At 41.2% G+C, this 19937-nt stretch overlaps 1 protein-coding gene across 1 annotated transcript in view; it reads right to left on the reverse strand.

Moving 5' to 3' along the window:
- The window catches only part of LOC117509979 (probable global transcription activator SNF2L2), a 126211-nt gene extending 109074 nt beyond the window's left edge, over positions 1–17137 (reverse strand). Inside the window, exons 1-6 of the mRNA XM_034169587.1 lie at positions 17054–17137; positions 13127–13391; positions 10441–10570; positions 9829–10206; positions 8062–8163; positions 723–975 (exon numbers count right to left, since the gene is read on the reverse strand). Of these exons, the coding sequence (XP_034025478.1) occupies positions 723–975; positions 8062–8163; positions 9829–10206; positions 10441–10570; positions 13127–13354 (1091 nt within the window). The 5' untranslated portion in view covers positions 13355–13391; positions 17054–17137. The remainder of the gene's footprint in view (positions 1–722; positions 976–8061; positions 8164–9828; positions 10207–10440; positions 10571–13126; positions 13392–17053) is intronic.
- Positions 17138–19937: the final 2800 nt, after the last annotated feature.

Here is a 19937-nt window from a genome sequence, read left to right on the forward strand (position 1 = left end):
TCCACCTACAAAGCTTCAACAATTAGTGTCCTCAGTTCCCAAACGCTTATTGAGTGTTGTTAGAAGGAAAGGTGATGTAACACAGTGGTAAACATACCACTGTCCCAGCTTTTTGGAAACGTGTTGCAGGCATCCATTTCAAAATGAGCAAATATTTGCACAAAAACAATAAGGTCTATCAGTTTGAACATTAAATATCTTGTGGTGTATTTAAATGAATATAGCTTGAAGAGGATTTGCAAATCATTGTATTCTGTTTTTATTTACATTTTACACAACGTCATTGGAAATGGGGATGTATCTTTACAGGACTATTCAGTACAGGACAATTCAGTAAGTGTCCATTTTTTGCACTTAACCTGCTCATTCGAATGTTGCTCGCTAATGTTACTACAGGTGCACCCCGCTAACTTGTGCATGCGTAAGTCGCGATTCAGCTTTTCGTGTGGTAGATATGTGGACCCCGACAATTTAGACTATATTTTTTTGGTCAACTTCATTAACTCACGGTGTGATTTCGTGGATCCCAACTCAGGCAAGTTAATGGAGTTCACCTGTATTAGCAGCATCATGCTTAAGTAAGAAGATTTAAAGGTTTGCAACACAACATCCTCAAATAAAGAGACTACACATTACTACACAGAACAGGGTTTAAAATGTCTTACATGCACTGTTTCAAAGTGTTTCCATACAGTATGGTAGTAAAAATAAAATAAAAATACCTGAACTCCCTCTCTTGCAGCAATCCCACTGGATCTAGACCCTGAGGTTTTTGAATTGGTGTAACACGGTTTTGCTTCTGCTGCATCTGAAGCATGGGGGAGACCTGCTGCCCTGGAGGTTGGGGGGTGACTGAACTGCCTGGCATGGGCCCAGCTGGCACTGCAGAGGACTGAGGAGGAGCAGGTGAAGGGCGTCCACTAGCACTAGGGGTGAGATGCTTTGGAGGATTGCCTTGATTTTCAGCACCTTGTCCTGAAGACCAAAGTGTTCAGAAGATTTTGTCAGGGCTGGTTAATAACATCATGATCAATATCACAAAAATATTCAGGACAAGTTCTTTTCATACAATATACATTTTCAAACATACTCAATTCAATTTATTTCATTTATATAGCGCGCGCGCGCACACACACACACACACACACACACGAGTAAAGTCTAACCTTACCAACCCCTAGACTCGAGCAAGCACAAAGGCAACAGTGGTAAGGAAAAACTCCCTCTGATGATGTTGAGGAAGAAACCTCAAGCAGACCAGACTCAAAGGAGTGACCCGCTGCTTAGGCCATTGTAACAATTACAAGGTTTTCACAAAGTTTTTTCAAAGCTGAAAAAACAGGAAACTGAAAACCACACAAGCACTTGCACTGCAGGCAGTGGGTCATCCAGCACTCTGGGGTGAAGGGCCAGCGTCCATCCATCAAGTCATAAGTGGGCCTGTCACTGCAGCAGAATTCATTCCAAAAGCAGACTGCAGTGTGCTGTGTCAGCTTCAGTTATGACATCTCGTGGTCAGTCTAGCGCCCTGTGGTGTGTAGCTGTCAGCCTTGTGATTCGTCATCAGTGCCTCAGACAGAGAGAAAAAGAGCAGAATCAGTCAGCCAGAAAAACTGCACCTGAGGTGCGAGTTCATCAGCGGTAAATCAAGAGGGAAACAGAGAGAATACTGAGGTGATCAATGGCTGCTAGCCCTGAGCTTCACTAACAGATTCAGAATTTAGATGAAGTGAGGCCGAGACTTGTTCCGTTGCTAATAAGGTGAATTTAAAGGGATAGAAAGAGTAGTACCACACTATGCCAGTATGCTAGCTATACGAAAGGGAGAAAAATGAGTCTTAAGTCTGCACTTGAATATCTCCACAGAATCTGTTTTATCTCCATAGGAAGATCATTCCACAAAAATAGCCACGATAAGAGAAGGCTCTGTGGACCGCACACGTTTTATTCACCCTAGGGAAACAAAGTCATATGCCCTGAGAATGCAGAGCCACGGCTGGTATGTAGGGTTTAATTAGCTCAGCTAAGCAGGAAGGTGCTAATCCGTGAATAATTTTTTAGGTTAGTAACAGAACCTTCAAATCCAACCTCACAGACACAGGAAGCCAGTGAAGCGACACCAAAATGGGTGAAATGTGGTCAAACTTTCTGCTTCCTGTCAAAATCTCTAGCAGCAGCATTTTGAACCATTTGGAGATGCGTGCGTGAGTGTTTAACTTCGTTAATGACAAACTGGGGAGAGCTGATACTTGCCGTTTGGTATGCTTATGTACTTTGGGTCAAGGATGAATGTTGCCAAAATGGAACATTGATAGGACTAATATTTTTGGATAAATTATTTTTCAATTTATCAATTTATTTTCATTTATATAGCGCCAAATCACAACAGAGTTGCCTCAAGGCGCTTCACACAAGTAAGGTCTAACCTTACTAACTCCCAGAGGAACAGGGGTAAGGAAAAACTCCCTGAGGAAGAAACCTCAAGCAGACCAGACTCAAAGGGGTGACCCTCTGCTTGGGCCATGCTACACACATAAATGACAGAACAATTCACAAAACGAATATACAAGAAATGCTGTTGGTGCACAGGACAGGAGGGTCTCCAGCACAAATACCACACCCATCTCTGGATGAAGCTGCACCTAAAACTGAATCAGGCATCAGAAAGACAAGAAATACATTAAACAACAAGAAAAACAAGAAATACTAAGGTGATCGCCGGCCACTAGCCCTAAGCTTCACTAAACGACCCAGATTTTAAGTAAAGTTGAGGCCACGGCACGCTCCGTTTCCTAATAAAATTAATTAAAAGAGTAAAAAGCGTAAAACAAAAACTATACCAGTATGTTAGCCATACAAAAGGGAAAATAAGTGAGTCTTAAGTCTGGACTTGAAAGTCTCCACGGACTGTTTTACTGACGCAAAGAGATCATTCCACAGAACAGGGGCACGATAAGAGAAAGCTCTATGAGCTGCAGATTTCTTATTCACCCTAGGGACACAAAGTAGTCCTGCACCCTGAGAAAGCAAAGCCCGGGCCGGTACATAAGGTTTACTTAGGTCAGCTAGATAGGGAGGTGCCAGTCCATGAATAATTTTATAGGTTAGTAGCAGAACCTTAAAATCTGATCTCATTGGGACAGGAAGCCAGTGAAGGGATGCCAAAACGAGTTTAATGTGGTCGAACTTTCTGCTTCATGTCAGAAGTCTGGCTGCAGCATTTTGAACCAACTGGAGAGCCCTAATGCTAGACTGCATTAAACCAGAAAATAGAACATTGCAGTAGTCCAATCTAGAAGAGATAAACGCATGGATCAGGGTCTCAGCAGGGTTAAATAATATCCATAACAAATTATGGGTATTAGCTAACAACACTGAAAAATGTATATTGATAATTACATTCTAGACTCACGTCATTCCAGTTAGGAGCGGTAAATCATCCTCTATATCTTGCATGCCCAACCAGTCAATCGCGATTGACTGGTCAACGCGAGCCGAATTCCACTCAATTGCTTGAGAAAAAAGAAAAATCTGGACCCATGGAAAAGATTTACTGCTGCTATAACAGACTGATGCAGAAGGTAGCAGCAATGCACCAATGAGAATATCACCTGCCGTTAAATGCCAAAGAAGAAGAAACAACAATAGAAGAAGCGCAGCGAGGTAAAACTAAAAAAAAAAAAATTCAAAAGCTTATTTTCATTCAGAGTGGGAGGAGGATTTTTTTTTTTCCATTTATTGGAATGCCAAATCCATCCATCTTATATGAGATGCAAATGCGGCTTTACCAAAGAAAGGGAATTTGGAGCGGAATTTCAAAACAAGCACAAACTTCCCAGATAAATCACCTCTGCACGCCCGAAAAGTCCAGGAATTGAGAAGTCAGCTAGCAGGAAAATGCTCTGTAAATATGGAAGGCATGATGGATGAGGCAAACAAGACTGCCTGTTCGGGCCAGGAGTCTGCAGAAGCATTTATTCCGCGTGCAGGTAGAGGAGACGTGCAGACGGAAAAGGCTATTTGCACCACTGAGGTGTAAATTAGGATTCAATACACTCCTATTTGCACCACCCGCATCTACACAAATTTAATTTATATTAGAATTAGAAACATCTACTACCGTGGAGCAATTAAACTTAATATCCCCTTATTTGCACCACAATGGTGCAAATAAAGCTTTGGTAGTTCTCTATTTACGCAACTACATATAGTAAGAATAATTCATGAGCTGAAAGATGAAATGTTCCATTCATTGGGGCACAGCCGAGTTGAATGGAACATTTCATCTTTCACCAAATGAAACATTCTTTCTATTGCACAAATGAAAAAAAAAAAAACATTCATTTTTTTGTTTTATATAACGCCTGGTTATTTGCGGTCAAAAGGTTCCAAACAATCCAATCTCACAGTCTTAAAATGACAATGTACTGCCCAGTACTTGACTGAGCTCCTCCGTGTCTACACCCCTGCCAGAGCATTAAGATCCACGACTCAACTGCTACTGGTCACCCCAAAAATAGAGCTAAAAAGTTAAGGTGACAGAGCCTTTGTGGCAGCAGCTCTTAGGCTCTGGAACAACCTGCCCTGGCACATCCACTCCGCGGGATCGATCGAGGTTTTTAAATCTCTTCTCCCTGGCTTTTAATCAAGTTTAAGTGGACTTCTGGCAAAATTTTTATTTTAATTAATTTTATAGCACGGGGTTATATATTTTAATATTGTTCATTTATTGTAATTGTTTCATCCATCCATTTTCTTCCGCTTTATCCGGAGTCAGGTCGCGGGGGCAGCAGCTCAAGCAAAGCCGCCCAGACCTCCCGATCCACACACACCTCCCCCAGGTCCTCCGGGGGAACCCCGAAGCGTTCCCAAGCCGGCTGAGAGAGGTAGTCCCTCCAGCGTGTCCTGGGTCTTCCCCGAAGTCTCCTCCCAATGGGACGTGCCCGGAACACCTCTCCAGCGAGGCATCCAGGGAGCATCCGGAAAAGATGCCCGAGCCACCTCAGCTGGCTCCTTTCGATGTGAAGGAGCAGCGGCTCGGCTCTGAGCTCCTCACCTTATCTCTAAGGGAGCGCCCAGCCACCCTGTGGAGGAAACTCATCTCGGCCGCTTGTACTCGCGATCTCGTTCTTTCGGTCATGAGCCAAATCTCATGACCATAGGTGAGGGTCGGAACGTAGATCGATTGGTAAATCGAGAGCTTTGCCCACCTGCTCAGCTCTCTCTTCACCATGACGGTCCGATACAGCGACCGCATCACTGCAGACGCTGCACCGATTGAGTTGAGTTGATGCAGTGTATTGACTTCTTTGTATACAGACTGCTGTCTGTTTTCCTCAGTCCATTGAAAAATCGCAACTGAAATTTGTCCAGCTCTTCATATGTCAGTGCTTGTATTTCAGCTAGAAATACTGCAAATGCCTTCAAACAGCTTACTGCATACTGTATTTGTTTTCTGTGTTAGAAGAACCGTCATGCTTGTTCAAATCATCACCCACCACCAAAACGAACCAAGTTTGTTTTAAAGCTCATATAGTATGAAAACTTGTATGATAAATAGCACCATTGCATGGTAAATGTAGCACAATGGCAAATGGTACGAATAACCCATGTCACGTGACATACAAACTAGGGATGCACCGATCCACAATTTTTCACTTCCGATCCGGATACCTGAATTTGGATATCTGCTGATACAAATACTTTACAGATCAGATACCAATCCACAAAAAAAAAAAAAAAAAAAAAAAATCTGAACTGCTTTACTTGTTTTATTTGATTTTATTAGATCTTATTTTACATTTTATTTATCTTACTAGGTCTTATTCTACTTCTTCCTTTACTTCTATGTATTTTATGTATCTTATCTTTGTTTTATTCATGTGTTTGTATGACTATGTTTGTATTTTAGTGTTGTCTTTTTTGTGCTGGTGAGCCTAAGACAATTTTCCACATCGGTGGACAATAAAGAATTACTTTATTCTATTGTTGATTTTATATGAGGATTTTCTTAAAAAGGAGACCTGAAAGTTTAGCTACAATTTGCCAGAAGGTGCATCTTGTTGTATGGCTGGGGGGGCCTGGCTGCCCTTTTTGTTTCTGTCTTTTGGTTTTCCTTCCAGGTGGCTTGCATTTGGGACTGAGTGGCTGTGTTGCTGAGGTTATCAGGACCTCACCCTGATCACCTGCGGCTCGTCAGGACTCACAGCTGTGGTGCATCTATATGGATTGGAACATGGTGGCATTTAAGACTGGAGTATACAGTGTGTATTTGCCAGAGACTCGACCTTGTGACCAGACGGGTGAGATCGTCGTCTCGGGAGCCATCTCATCATCAGTGGATGCAGAGAACGTCCAGGGTTTGATGCACGGTCTGTGAAAGAGGAGGGGGTGAGGTCTCACGCTCGTCAGCACACTTCCTGAGGTACGTTAGATTTTGTGACTAACGTTTATACAGTCAGTAAATGTGGTGTCCCTCACACCTTATTATATTGAGCTGTACGTTAGTCATGTATCGGCTTCCACTGCAGTGGAGTTTTGTGAACTGGATGTTCCATGCCTGCAGGTTGGGAAGCTGATTAGTAATTAAGCCAGGAAGTGTTTGCTGTTTATGTACACCTTTGAGTGGTCTCTCTGTGTGTAGAGTGTGGACTCACATAATGGTTCCTTCTTTCACAGACTCGGTTTGTTGCGGCCACCTGGGGGGTGTCGGCGGGGTCCTTGGGTCCGAACGGCTTCTGGCTCCGGACCGTTAGCGCTGCTGGGAGCGCACCGTATCACCACCACGCCAGACCGCACACTCTTTTGTTGTTTTGTATCACATCACTGTTATGTATTAAATTCAGTTAGCCTTTGTACCGTGCTCTGCTTATTTCATACTGGGTCCTTCAAACGCTGGTCGGTTCTCCGAGCTGCGTCCGACACATAACACATCTAAGATGAAAGCCTAGATTTGATGTTTTGGTGTAAGAATTAAGTACTTTTGTTTTTTATAGCCTTATTTTTATAGAGTTAAAGAGAAAAGACAGCACTCTCTGTCTCTTCTTCTCAATTTTCAATGGAGCTTTATTGATATGGGAGACATATGTTTACATTGTCAAAGCAAGTGTTACAGAGTAAAAATTAAGTCCTCTGTCTCTGTCTGACTCTCTCCCTCTCTCTGTCTCCCTATCTTTCTGACTCTCGTTTGCTCTCTCTCTCTCTCTCTCTCTCTCGCTCTCAGTGTTCGTGCTGCACAAACTTTGAACTTTTGGAAACATGAAGGCTTTCAACTGTAAAATTAGTGTATCATCATCGACACTCGCAAAGGATTTTAATGGAAATTTTTTTCCCTTTCAGCGGACAGAATCTCTGTTCAGCCCCTCCTCGGCTGCATGTTGAGCTGGCTTTTCATAGCGTTTTACAGCCTGGTAACAGCGAAGGGGCTACCTTTTTAGCACACATTTTCAGCAACAATTCAGTTAATTTTTCGGAAAATCCATGCTCGACGAACAGACAATTTGAATCCGAGAGCCACTAACTGCAGCTAGAACCCTGCGGAAGAGAGCTCTCTCAAACAGCCCAGCTTCAGAAAACCTCCCTCCTCCTCTTCCCGCTGCAGTAAACAAAGCAGAGAGCAAACAGCAGCTGAGTGGATTCACAGTGGCTCTTCTCCGGTATTGGAAAATGTTGTGGGTTGGATCGGTATTTTCCGATACGTGAATTATGTTGGTATTGGAACCCGATACCGATCCAGGATCGGATCGGTCCCATCCCTAATACAAACTACCAATAAAATAACAAGGATCTATTCAGGCGTTATGTAAACAGTAATATGCTGTTGAAGTGATCAGCAGACCTAATGCTTTTGTATATTTGGGGAGTTGTAGTCCGTAAGATTAGTTTCTTATTTTTTATTGATTAAGTGGTTTTTAGTGTGAAAAAGTTTAAAAACACTGTTTTAAACATATGAATATGATTTAGAATATGACAAAGTTGCACCTAATGAATGATATTACATATGGCTACAAAATAAAATAAATTCTACAGCACAATTCACAAAATCAAATATACTGTACTTACCATCAGGCCAAGGCTTGGCTGCTGAACTCTGGTTGTGTCCTTGCATGGATGGAGTGGGGCATGGACTTGACTGAGGGCCACCCATCGGTGCCACTGGCATTCCTTTTAACGAAAGGAAAGGTTTTAGAAGTAGTCCACTTTCTTCATACATACAACACTACTGCAGGGATTAAAGCAAAACAAGAAAAAAAAATCTTCTGACTGAAATTTGGTTGTGTTTTTAATGGCCAAATCATAAGCTGTTCGCCATCTACCTCTGTAAAGAAACCCTTTGTAACTGCATCCTAGGATTTAAGGAAAACCAAGGTAGACACAACTAAAAAGCCAACAAATAGTTCTCCTGCTGAACAACATTATATTTCACTCACTAACCACTGCTGTTCTTTTCTAATGCAGCCATAAAATTATAGAAAGACTAACTTACACAATTTAAATATTTCAGAATAAACACATTTTAAGGTGACAGCTTTTGTACAGCTTTTACTTCATTCAATACCAAATAAAATTTACCAGGCCTAAATGTTCTGCGCTGAGGTGCAGCAGCCAGCTGAGCTCATCTCAGATGCTATGGAGAGACGTTCATGCCAAAATGTCTGAAAGGAAATGCTTTTGACAAAAACTACAGTGTTTTCAAGTGTTCTTTTGCACTGGAAATTATTTGTTGCTTATTTTTTCTGTAAGAAAACTGCTTGGAGTGGAAAATTACCAAAGCTGAAAAATAAAACTCAAGATTTATACTATGTGTAATGTAATTTTCTTTTTGTTAGAATTGATCTTATAAAATTGGTATTGAAAAAAGTATTGTTCAGGAACCACTATCAAAATTGGTACCGGTATCTAAAATTTTTGATTGATACCCAGCCCTAACTAGACATAGGCCAAAAACTACTGGTCCGCGACCTCAGACCAGTGGATTTCTCTACCCCTGAGTACACTTGCCTCCCAATAAAAAGGAACAGGATGGAACAGTTGGCCAGGATGGAGACCAACTGTGTCACAATCTCTGCCAGTAAGAGCATCCAGCATTACGACTGTGCCAAATCAACATGTGGGCCTAATTTGGATGACTAAATTTATTTCCTGCTTAGATCTAGCCAGCTGAGGTGGTTTGGGTAGCTGGTAAGGATGCCACCTGGGTGCCTAGGAAGATGTTCCAGGCCCAGGACTAGGTAGACAGCCTAGGAAGATGTTCCAGGCACGTCTCTCTGGAGGAAACCTTGAGGAAGACCCAGGACTAGGTAGACAGATTATATCTCCACACTGGCCTGGGAACACCTCAGGTCAGAGGTGGTTAATGTGGCCCAGGAAAGGGAAGTTTAGAGACCCCTGCTGGAGCTGTTTCCCCCACGACCCGATGCCAGATAATCGGTTTAAGATGTATGTAGGTATCGGATTTAACCTAGTATGGCCTTTAACCTTACCTAAAACTAATATTCTACCCTGATGGTATCATGAAGAAGATGAAGAATTTATTTTGGTTCTGTTAAGGGTAGCAGAAAACAGATTTTGCGCAATGACCACTTTAAAGTAAATTTTTTATGAGTTTGTAGTGCTGTGAAATTTTGAGACTAGAATTTTCATTTCTACTGCAAATGCATTTACTTCTCAATTCTGAGCTTCTTAAATATTAATGATGGGTACTGACCCTGAATTTAAAATTCCCAGTATTAATAAAAGACTAATGTGCACAGTTATCATACAAAAGGGTGCAGAAAATCAACACACATTATCTTGTTAACCAACCTGTTGAGAATTTTATCTACCTACCTGGAGGCCTGTTGTAAGGGCTTGATCCTGGTGTCTGCTGATGTTGCATTTGTTGCTGCTGTTGCATTGTGGGCAGGCTTCTCTTGCCCTGAACAGCCAGCTGGAGATTCTCAGGTAGTGGCTGGCCACGACCCAGGATCTTATAAGCTAGGATTTGGGCTCTGAGCTGCTGCAGCTGGACAGGACTGAAAGCAGAAGGTCCCCGACCTTGCTGACCCATACCGGACATGGCTCCTTGAAGATCCATTGGCATCATTGGGCCTGACTGGGAAGGAGGCATGTGAGGTGGTGTGGGTCCACCGCCAGTTCCACCTCCAGACATGGGGCTCGATGCATGCTCATGAACGCCCATGGGAGATGGATGTGGAGACATGTATCCTTCATTAAAAAAGATAAAGTTACAGTAAATACGATAATAATAATAATAATGACAGTGCCCAAAATTAACCATTGTCTTTGTTTTGTTTTTTCTAATGTTCACAAAATAATAATTATCCAAACTTAACACAGCAAACAGTGGGTAAAATTAAACTATGTAAAAGAAACAAAATTCTTACTGACTTTTAAAACAACCTCAACCTTAAAGTTTAAGAAATAGAAAGCCAACTCTACCTTGACTGTGGGGGTCCATGGGACTCTGTGGAGGCCCCATGCCACTATGAAGAGTTCTCATGCCCACACCCTTCATGTGACCAAAGTGCATCGCATCAGCCATAGTCTTGTCATTCATTCCATCCATCGGCTGAAAACAGGATGGGAGGGGGCAAACACACACATCAAAACATCTGCAGGCATTTTACAAAAAAACTGTAGTTTGAACTGGAAAGTAAACCCTTTCAAGAATAAGAGTCCCTTGAATTACCCCTCGTTTATCCACCATTTTTCCAGATCATTAGATTAAAGCTACTGTATGTAAGCTAATTGCTATATCATCCATTATTGTGTTTTTTTACAATTATTTATGACCTATGCATAACATTAATTGACATGAAATACAACCCCAATTCCATTGAAGTTAGGACGTTGTATGAAATGTAAATAAAAACAGAATATAATGATTTGCAAATCCTCTTCAACCTATATTCAACTGAATACATCACAAAGACAAGATATTTAATGTTCAAACTGATAAACTTTATTGTTTTTGTGCAAATATTTGCTCAATTTGAAATGGATGCCTGCAACATGTTTCAAAAAAGCTGGGACAGGAGCAACAAAAGACTGGGAAAGTTGATGAATGCTCAAAGAACACCTGTTTGGAACATTCCACAGGTGAACAGGTTAATTGGAAACAGATGAGTGTTATGATTAGGTATAAAAGGAGCATCCCCAAAAGGCTCAGCCGTTCACAAGCAAAGATGGGGTGAAGATCACCACTTTGTGAACAACTGCATGAAAAAAATAGTCGAACAGTTTAAGAACAATGTTGCTCAATATTCAACTGTAAGGAATTTAGGGATTCCATCATCTACAATCCATAATACGAGGTCTGTCCAAAAAGTATCAGACCTTTTTATTTTTTTCAAAAACTATATGGATTTGAATCACGTGTGATTGCATCAGCCAAGCTTGAACCTCCGTGCGCATGCGTTAGTTTTTTCACGGTTGTCGGTTGCGTCATTCGCCTGTGAGCAGGCTTTGTGTGAGCAGTGGTCCACCCCTCTCGTCGGATTTTTATTGCGAATAAATGTCTGCATGATTTGAAGCTTTGCTGCATCAAATTTTTCCAGAAACTGTGAGAGACCTCCAGCTGGACACCATTCGGAAAATTTAGATGGCTTTCAGCGACGATTTTATGGGGATTACACAGATTAAGGAGTGCTCCAGCCGGTTTAAAGACCGGCCACAGCGTCTGAGAGCGCGGCGCACTCCGAGCGCCGATCGACAGGCTGACACCCCGCTGAAACAACCAGATCATTTCCAACATGAAGGCTTTGTTGATCCGGGATGTCGTCTGACTTTCACAAAAAAGGCAGAAGGCGTGGACAACAGCACTTTTTCGGCACATTCTACTATTACAGGAGTTTTTTCATGGAAAGAGAAGCGGGAGGATTGTGCCACTGTGCCCCTCATGGCGCGGAACAAAACCACCTCCGTGTTGGTCTCACAGGACGGCTTTCAGGTGGCTTTCAGACGGCTGACGGTGGGTTTTCAGTCGTGTGAGTATCTCAGAAATTGTGCATGAGCTGGACATGCCCCAACATGTCCTGTGAGGCTTCATCACTGCGTTGCTTTGCGCCATGCGGCTCCGCCGCGACGCGCGGAATTCCTCTGCACGTCTCTCAATGTGCCGAAAAAGTGCTGATGTCCACGTCTTCCGCAATTCCTGTGCTAGTCAGACGACACACCGGATCAAGACAACGTCCAGTTTAGAAATGAACGGCACATTCCACTGTTACAGGAGTTTTTGTCATGGAAAGAGGAGTGGAGGAATTCCGCACGCTGCGGCAGAGCCGCACGGCGCAAAGCAACGCCGCGATGAAGCTTCACAGGACATGTTGGGGCATGTCCAGCTCATGCACAATTTTTAAACATACCACTGTCCCAACTTTTTTGAAATGTGTTGCAGGCCTCCATTTCAAAATGAGCAAATATTTGCACAAAAACAATAAAGTCTATCAGTTTGAACATTAAATATCTTGTCTTTGTGGTGTATTCAATTGAATATACTGTAGGTTGAAGATTTGCAAATCATTGTATTCTGTTTTTATTTACATTTTACACAACATCCCAACTTCATTGGAATTGGGGATGTATATCACAAAAAAATGAAATCTGCAATGCATTTTACTTCATTTAAATTGACTCAAGTTGTGGCTCTTATAACAGATAAATAAAATGACAAACATTGAATTATTTATTTTATTCCACATTACATAGGCCCACTGATGTCAAAGAAGGGCCTGTGATATGGAAATGGCCTTTTAGTTCAGGCACTCAGGGGCCATTAGCCCACACCACCTTTTTGAAATATGAATCACTGATTTGGGACATTGAATATTCTTGAAAACTAAAAGTTCACTGCTCTTTGAAAAGATGTGCTTGCATTTTTTTTATGCAATATTATATCAATGGCATGAAATAGTTTTAAACAACATTGATGACAGATGATATTCTTGTTTGTAATGATTTTCTGAGGCAATATATCGTCCAGCAAAATTTGCTGTTGTGACAGAACTACTTTCAAATTGATGCTGTTGAAAGCATTGCAAGAAAAGTCAGTGACATAAAATAATTGCTTCAGTAGTGCCCGTGTGAAGCAGTGATAACTACAAACACAGATGTAGGCTTAACTTACCTTGTGCATAGGATACATGTTGTCCTGAGAGTAATCGCTTTGTCCCTGTATGCCATGTGGTGCACTGGGTGTCCCAGGCCCCGGGCTGGGACCCATCATACTGTGAACAGAACCTGGAGAGGGGTCTGGTCCAGGGCTGGGACCCAAAATAGGCCCTGGAGACAAACCTGCCCCTGGTGATGGTCCCGAATGGGACATACCACCTGATGTGTCCGTAGGGGTGGACATCGACTGACTGTCTGCTTCTGTGTGTATTCCAGACAGCCTAAAATTTAAAATAGATTAATACATGAAAAATTAGATAGATCAGACAGACAGACAGACAGCAAAGAGGTAACACTAATGTCCCACAAAAAAAAAAACAGTAAGTCCCTTCAGCTGCTCCCTTGTTTTTGCACTCTTGGTCACCACAACAGATTCAAGGTGGATCTGCATGTTGATTTGGCACAAGTTTTATGCCGGATGCTCTTCCTGACACAACTCCACATTACATGGAGAAGTGTAGCAGGAGTGGGATTTGACCTTCCACACTGAAACCAAGGGTATTAAACACTTGGCTACCATCGCTGCTGACAGAGAATACCAAACATAATGACAGAGTACAATTTTGTCTACAAAAAGAAAAAAAAGATACTGACACACACAGCATACAACAGGAGTAGGTCACTGTGCAACATTAAGTATCAAATTATTCTAAATCGCATCACCTCCCAAATGCATATCTATGTTGACACACTGCACTTTTTTCAAACTAATTTTCATGTCTTGTTTTAACAAAGTCTTTTTTTGTGTCATTCTACCACAAAGTTAAACCAGTGAAGCAAAAGACAAAAATTGCCCTGTGCCCAATTTCTCCAAGCTGAACCTCTTCAAAGTTGTCCCAGGTACCTTGGAAGCTTACCTTACTGTTTTTGAAGGGAGCTTGGCCAAAATAAAATTACCACACACTGCCATACCGTTACAATTTAGTTTGACTTAGAAATGTTGTTGTATCTCCCGTCCTTAACGTTATTCATACTTGTGCTGTCTTGACACTGAGTTTCTTCTTTGAGACCAGTATTATCAATATTGTATTTCTAATGTATTAGTCTTTGATTATTCATAAGAGGAAATGCTACTTCTCAACACAGACATAAAGCAGTTATTGAGGGGTGATACGATTCTGAATCATTTGACATTTAAGAGATATTGCACAGGGGCCTGTACATTTCTGCTGCATACTGTAACTCTTAAGTCACTGCACTGGCTCCCAGTATAATAGCAATAACTTTAATATCCTACTGTTTGTATCTTAGATTATTTTTCTACTTCCAACAGATTTATAACAGACAACTGACTTGTATCAACTTGCTGGAGAATAGCATCACCCACCAATGAAAAGAAGGCTAAAGTAAGTCACTGCCTGTATATTCCATCATTAAAAAAAAATTGTTTACATTCACTGATAAGTCCTTTCCATTCTGCCAGATACTTCTAGTGACATTTTTGTCTTTTCAATGGTAATAAAAAGTGGCTTACTCAGATTTTACCTTGCCTCTTACAGTTAAGGGCCCTGTCACACCTTGACGATTTAGCCAGCGAATGCCAAATGTATTAAAAATGCTGGCATACGCTAGCGTACATGGAATAAGTTATGCAGTTGTCACACCTTGACAATTTAGCCAGCGTATGCTGACAGCCTTGTTTCCACCGAGCACTCCGGGTCGGTATGGTACGGGCCGGAACAGTTAAGTCTGGCTTGTTTGCATTTCCAACGTCGGCAGAACCCTTTTGTTTGGCAGGTGCTGCATGATACTGAAATAGATCATCGAGCGTGTGTACGCTGTCACGCGGTCTCTCTCCTCCACACGGAGGCCAAACAGAGCAATTTAACTTTTTAAAATTTTTTATTTTAATCTTGGTGGATCATGGGATTTATTTTCATGGTGCACAGAATGCTGATGAACTGACTGATGCCTGTGGTTAACGCTGACATGAACAAATGAGGCGCTGTGACTCTTTCAACTTTTAAAATAGCACCGACGCTCCCTTGTTCAGGCTGAGAAACACACCAGGAGCAGACAAAACAGAGGGACTTCTTTTAAAATAGTATGTTTCTTAAGTCACAACAAGGAATTAAAGTATTTTCAGACATTGTTTTCCAAAATCAGGATGCTTTATGTGGATACATTGTCATCAGGTTGTAATGATGAATGTGACTGAAATGAAAAGGTAAGATTACGACTTTATATTTGCACCATTTGTGACTAATTTTAATATTTGTAACAGTCTGAACTGTTCGCATGAGGACTGCAGCTTTGAGCCAATCGGTAAACAACATCAATGAACATATTTCAACTTATGAGTAACTTACAAGAAACGTGTGTCAACAGTCACATAAGTTACTTACAACTTGTGGTCCGCATATGCGGGAAATATCAGACATATGCTGGCATATGTCAAAAATACTGCACATGTACAAAATTTTTCCAACATACTCTGCGTATTACGACATATATCAGAATGCTTCAACGTGCTCTTAACTTATACAAAACGTACCCATAACTTATTAGATGTACGCTAGCATTTTCACTTGGCATATGCTGGCTAAATCGTCAAGGCGTGAGAGGGGTATAAGCCTGTGACTTTATTAATGTTCGAACTTACTACTAGACAGATCATCATTCTTTACATGCCCAGTGAAAAGCTGAACTCAGAAACATCTAAAAAATAGTGTACAGGTGAAAAATCCCAGAGTTCCTCTTTAATACACTCATATACTGTTATGAGATATCGTCACAATCTTCCACACTAACCAACAATTACAGTGGCTGAATAACGGCAGTACACCAGCTGGTTAAACAAACACTTTGAAATTACAAATCTCTGTTATTCTTCAGAGTAACTTGCATCAGTCTTCTGTTGCTTAATACGGGCCAAGCACCGTAAAGCTCGCTCTATGGTAGACGGAGGCATAAACTGGAAATGGCATAAAAAATCTGCCCAGTGGAGAAAAAGCCACTAACCAGACAACACTCTAGTAAAAAGCCACAAACCAATGGTAGACGAAGCTGCAAACTAGAAATGACATGATGACATGCTGAAGGGCTTCGCTTGTTCATGTGACATATACATATTAAATTAAGGATAACGCAAGTCAAATTTCAGAAATTTATGCACTACAAGCAAGGCAGGAGCCGGATTAGAGATGGCAAATAACTAGTTAGATTCGATGGCCAATAATGTCATGTTTTCAACAAAACACCATGACTTAGGTCAACATTTAATAATACTGTTGTCTTCACAAAGAAACAGGGTTCAAACTGATTATTCTACTATAATGCAGTTAATAACATTATTACTAAGGACTTTCCAAGAAAGTCAACCAAGCCAAAGTTGCGTTAAAATTAACAGGTAGGTTTGTAACAAATGCCTAAATAAATTATGCCATTACCAACACTCTTACCAAATAAATGTAAAATGGACGTAGATTTATTCAAGAAAATAACTCAAGATATATTGTTCGTGTTGTTCAGCTCGGGTAGCGTTAGCTTTTTAACTCTCACTTTGTACGTGCCGATTAGATCATGGCTTCCTCAAAGCTGTAAGCTATCACACACATGCACACAAAAAATAAACTTTAGATCAAAGTCAAGGTCCTAACATGACCTTGACGACAGTTCAAGGTACAAGAATCATGTTTGCCACAAACTACTGAAGCAAATCGTCTCGCAGAACAAGAGGGTAACGTTACATTTTAGATTGTCTGTTTCGTTTTCTCGTTGACGAACTCAGCTAACAACTAGCCAACGTTAGCTAGCTGCCTAGCTAGCTCGCTAATCTGAATGGCGCTAGCATGTTTACGTGAATAAGTTTGGATAGTTAACGTTACAATGAATAGTTATCTCTTACTACTTGTTAAATGTAAGCACCCGCGAAACAATTTACCTTTATGTAAAATAATAACTGGACACAGTTAAATGAAAAATAAAACTGTTCCTCCAAAATATGACCGCTGTCCACGAGTTCACGCCCCCTCAGCGTTGTTTTGCTGATACGTCAAAAGTGCTCCCGATCTGCCATTTCTAATTCGTCGACGTCAAGGGAAATCCCGCCTACCTCGACAGTGAATGGATCAAAAGGATGTCTGCCTCTATATGGGCGTTTTCTTTTGCTTTTTTTGGTTTGTTTGTTTCTTTTGTTTGTTTGTTTTTTTGTTTTTGCTCCCCCCCCCCCCCCCCTTTTGTCTAATCAGTGGTGTAACTTTACTGACAACTGAAACACAGTAAAACGCCATAAACGTTTTTGTGGCTTTAGCATGAAAAATTACAGGGCACTGTAAAAAAAAAAAAAAATACTCTGCAGAAACAAAAACTATGCTTTTAGTAAAATGGTCTGTTTTGAAAATTTTACTAGTTACTAGTACAGTAACTAGTGGGGCTCCTTAAAAGCTCATGGGGAATAAATGTATGGGACACATTCTTACATTGAAATAAAACATTGATATCAATTTATTTATTTATTGAGTGAATATGTGGATGTAAATAAAGAGGAACTTTCTTCCAGTTCAGCAGGATCTATACTTATGTAGTGGGATGAAGGTCCGAGGTCCTGATTGAAAAGACGTTCCCGCTAGCTTGGCTAACGGGGAATTCCCCTTTGGCTGACCTGGTAGAGGAACGGTCCCTAGTGCGAGCCATCCGGGTTCAATCCCCCACCGTCCCGGCCACAAAGGTCCTGCGGTCACAATCTGGTATCACGAACAGGATGTGGATTAAATGGGTAGTTAGTGCCCATGACATGGACAACTTACACATCCGGCCACAAAGGTCCCGTGGTCACACTAAGACAAGCTTTCAACAAATTATTGGACTCAGCCATAGACAGGTATTTTTGTTTTAATACAGAGTCCCACTTTACAGTCTATTTGTAGCCTATAGGGAGAAAGGATCAACAGTTATGATATATCTGACTTCAGAAATCGAATCTACGTATCTAAATTGACCTAAGCACAAGTTGTCACGTCTTAAATGTAAATAATGGCAGAGGATTCAGCCCGAGAATCAACAATGATTACAAGCGCAGAGCATGCATTTTCCACCGACAGCGCAAGACCACTAGGGGCAGGCCTGTTGTACAGCTCGACCCTATCTAGTAAATCTGTGGACTCAGCCATCAGAAATGAAGCGTAGCATTAGTACTACTAGAACACTCACTAGCCAGCATGTCTCACAGTCAGCTCATTGTCTCCAGCCAAGCACTTAATACAAAACAGATGCTGCAGTTAATTATCACCTAACCAATAAGACACAGGCACGTCCTTTAAAAGCTTCAATGTCCCACTTACCTCTTGATGTTTTTCAGTTATCTGCTTGACGCTCCCTCCACCGCCACCAGCTGGTCCCTGTCTGCTGCGGGGGGGCTCCACAGCCTACCTCCTCTATTGACTACAACCCCTGGCAAAAATTATGGAATCACCGGCCTCGGAGGATGTTCATTCAGTTGTTTAATTTGTAGAAAAAAAGCAGATCACAGACATGACACAAAACTAAAGTCATTTCAAATGGCAACTTTCTGGCTTTAAGAAACACTATAAGAAATCAAGAAAAAAGATTGTGGCAGTCAGTAACGGTTACTTTTTTAGACCAAGCAGAGGAAAAAAATTATGGAATCACTCAATTCTGAGGAAAAATTATGGAATCACCCTGTAAATTTTCATCCCCAAAACTAACACCTGCATCATATCAGATCTGCTCATTAGTCTGCATCTAAAAAGGAGTGAACACACCTTGGAGAGCTGTTGCACCAAGTGGACTGACATGAATCATGGCTCCAACACGAGAGATGTCAATTGAAACAAAGGAGGAGGATTATCAAACTCTTAAAAGAGAGTAAATCATCCCGCAATGTTGCAAAAGATGTTGGTTGTTCACAGTCAGCTGTGTCTACACTCTGGACCAAATACAACAACATGGGAAGGTTGTTACAGGCAAACATACTGGTAGACCAAGGAAGACATCAAGCGTCAAGATAGAAAACTTAAAGTAATATGTCTCAAAAATCGAAAAATGTAGCAACAAAACAAATGAGGAAGCGAATGGGGAAACTGGAGTCAACGTCTGTGACCGAACTTTAAGAAACCGCCTAAAGGAAATGGGATTTACATACAGAAAAGTCTAAACAAAAGGCATCATTAACACCTAAACAGAAAATAAAGGCAAGGTTACAATGGGCTAAGGAAAAGCAGTTGTGGACTGTGGATGACTGGATGAAGAGTCATATTCAGTGATGAATCTCGAATCTGCATTGAGCAAGGTGATGATGCTGGAACTTTTGTTTGGTGCCTTTCCAATGAGATTTATAAAGATGACTGCCTGAAGAGAACATGTAAATTTCCACAGTCATTGATGATATGGGGCTGCATGTCAGGTAAAGGCACTGGGGAGATGGCTGTCATTACATCATCAATAAATGCACAAGTTTATGTTGATATTTTGGACAATTGAAAGGATGTTGGGGATGATGAAAATCATTTTTCAAGATGATAATGCATCTTGCCATAGAGCAAAAACTGCAAAAACATTCCTTGCAAAAAGACACATAGGGTCAATGTCATGGCATAGGGTCAATGTCAATGAGCAGATCTGATTTGATGCAGGTGTTAATTTGGGGGATGAAATTACAGGGTGATTCCATAATTTTTTCCTCTGCTTGGTCTAAAAAAGTAACTGTTACTGACTGCCACAATCTTTTTTTCTTGATTTCTTATAGTGTTTCTTAAAGCCAGAAAGTTGCCATTGAAATGACTTTAGTTTTGTGTCATGTCCGTGAT

This window comes from Thalassophryne amazonica, chromosome 5, assembly GCF_902500255.1.
Source record: "Thalassophryne amazonica chromosome 5, fThaAma1.1, whole genome shotgun sequence".
Taxonomy (NCBI): Eukaryota; Metazoa; Chordata; class Actinopteri; order Batrachoidiformes; family Batrachoididae; genus Thalassophryne; species Thalassophryne amazonica.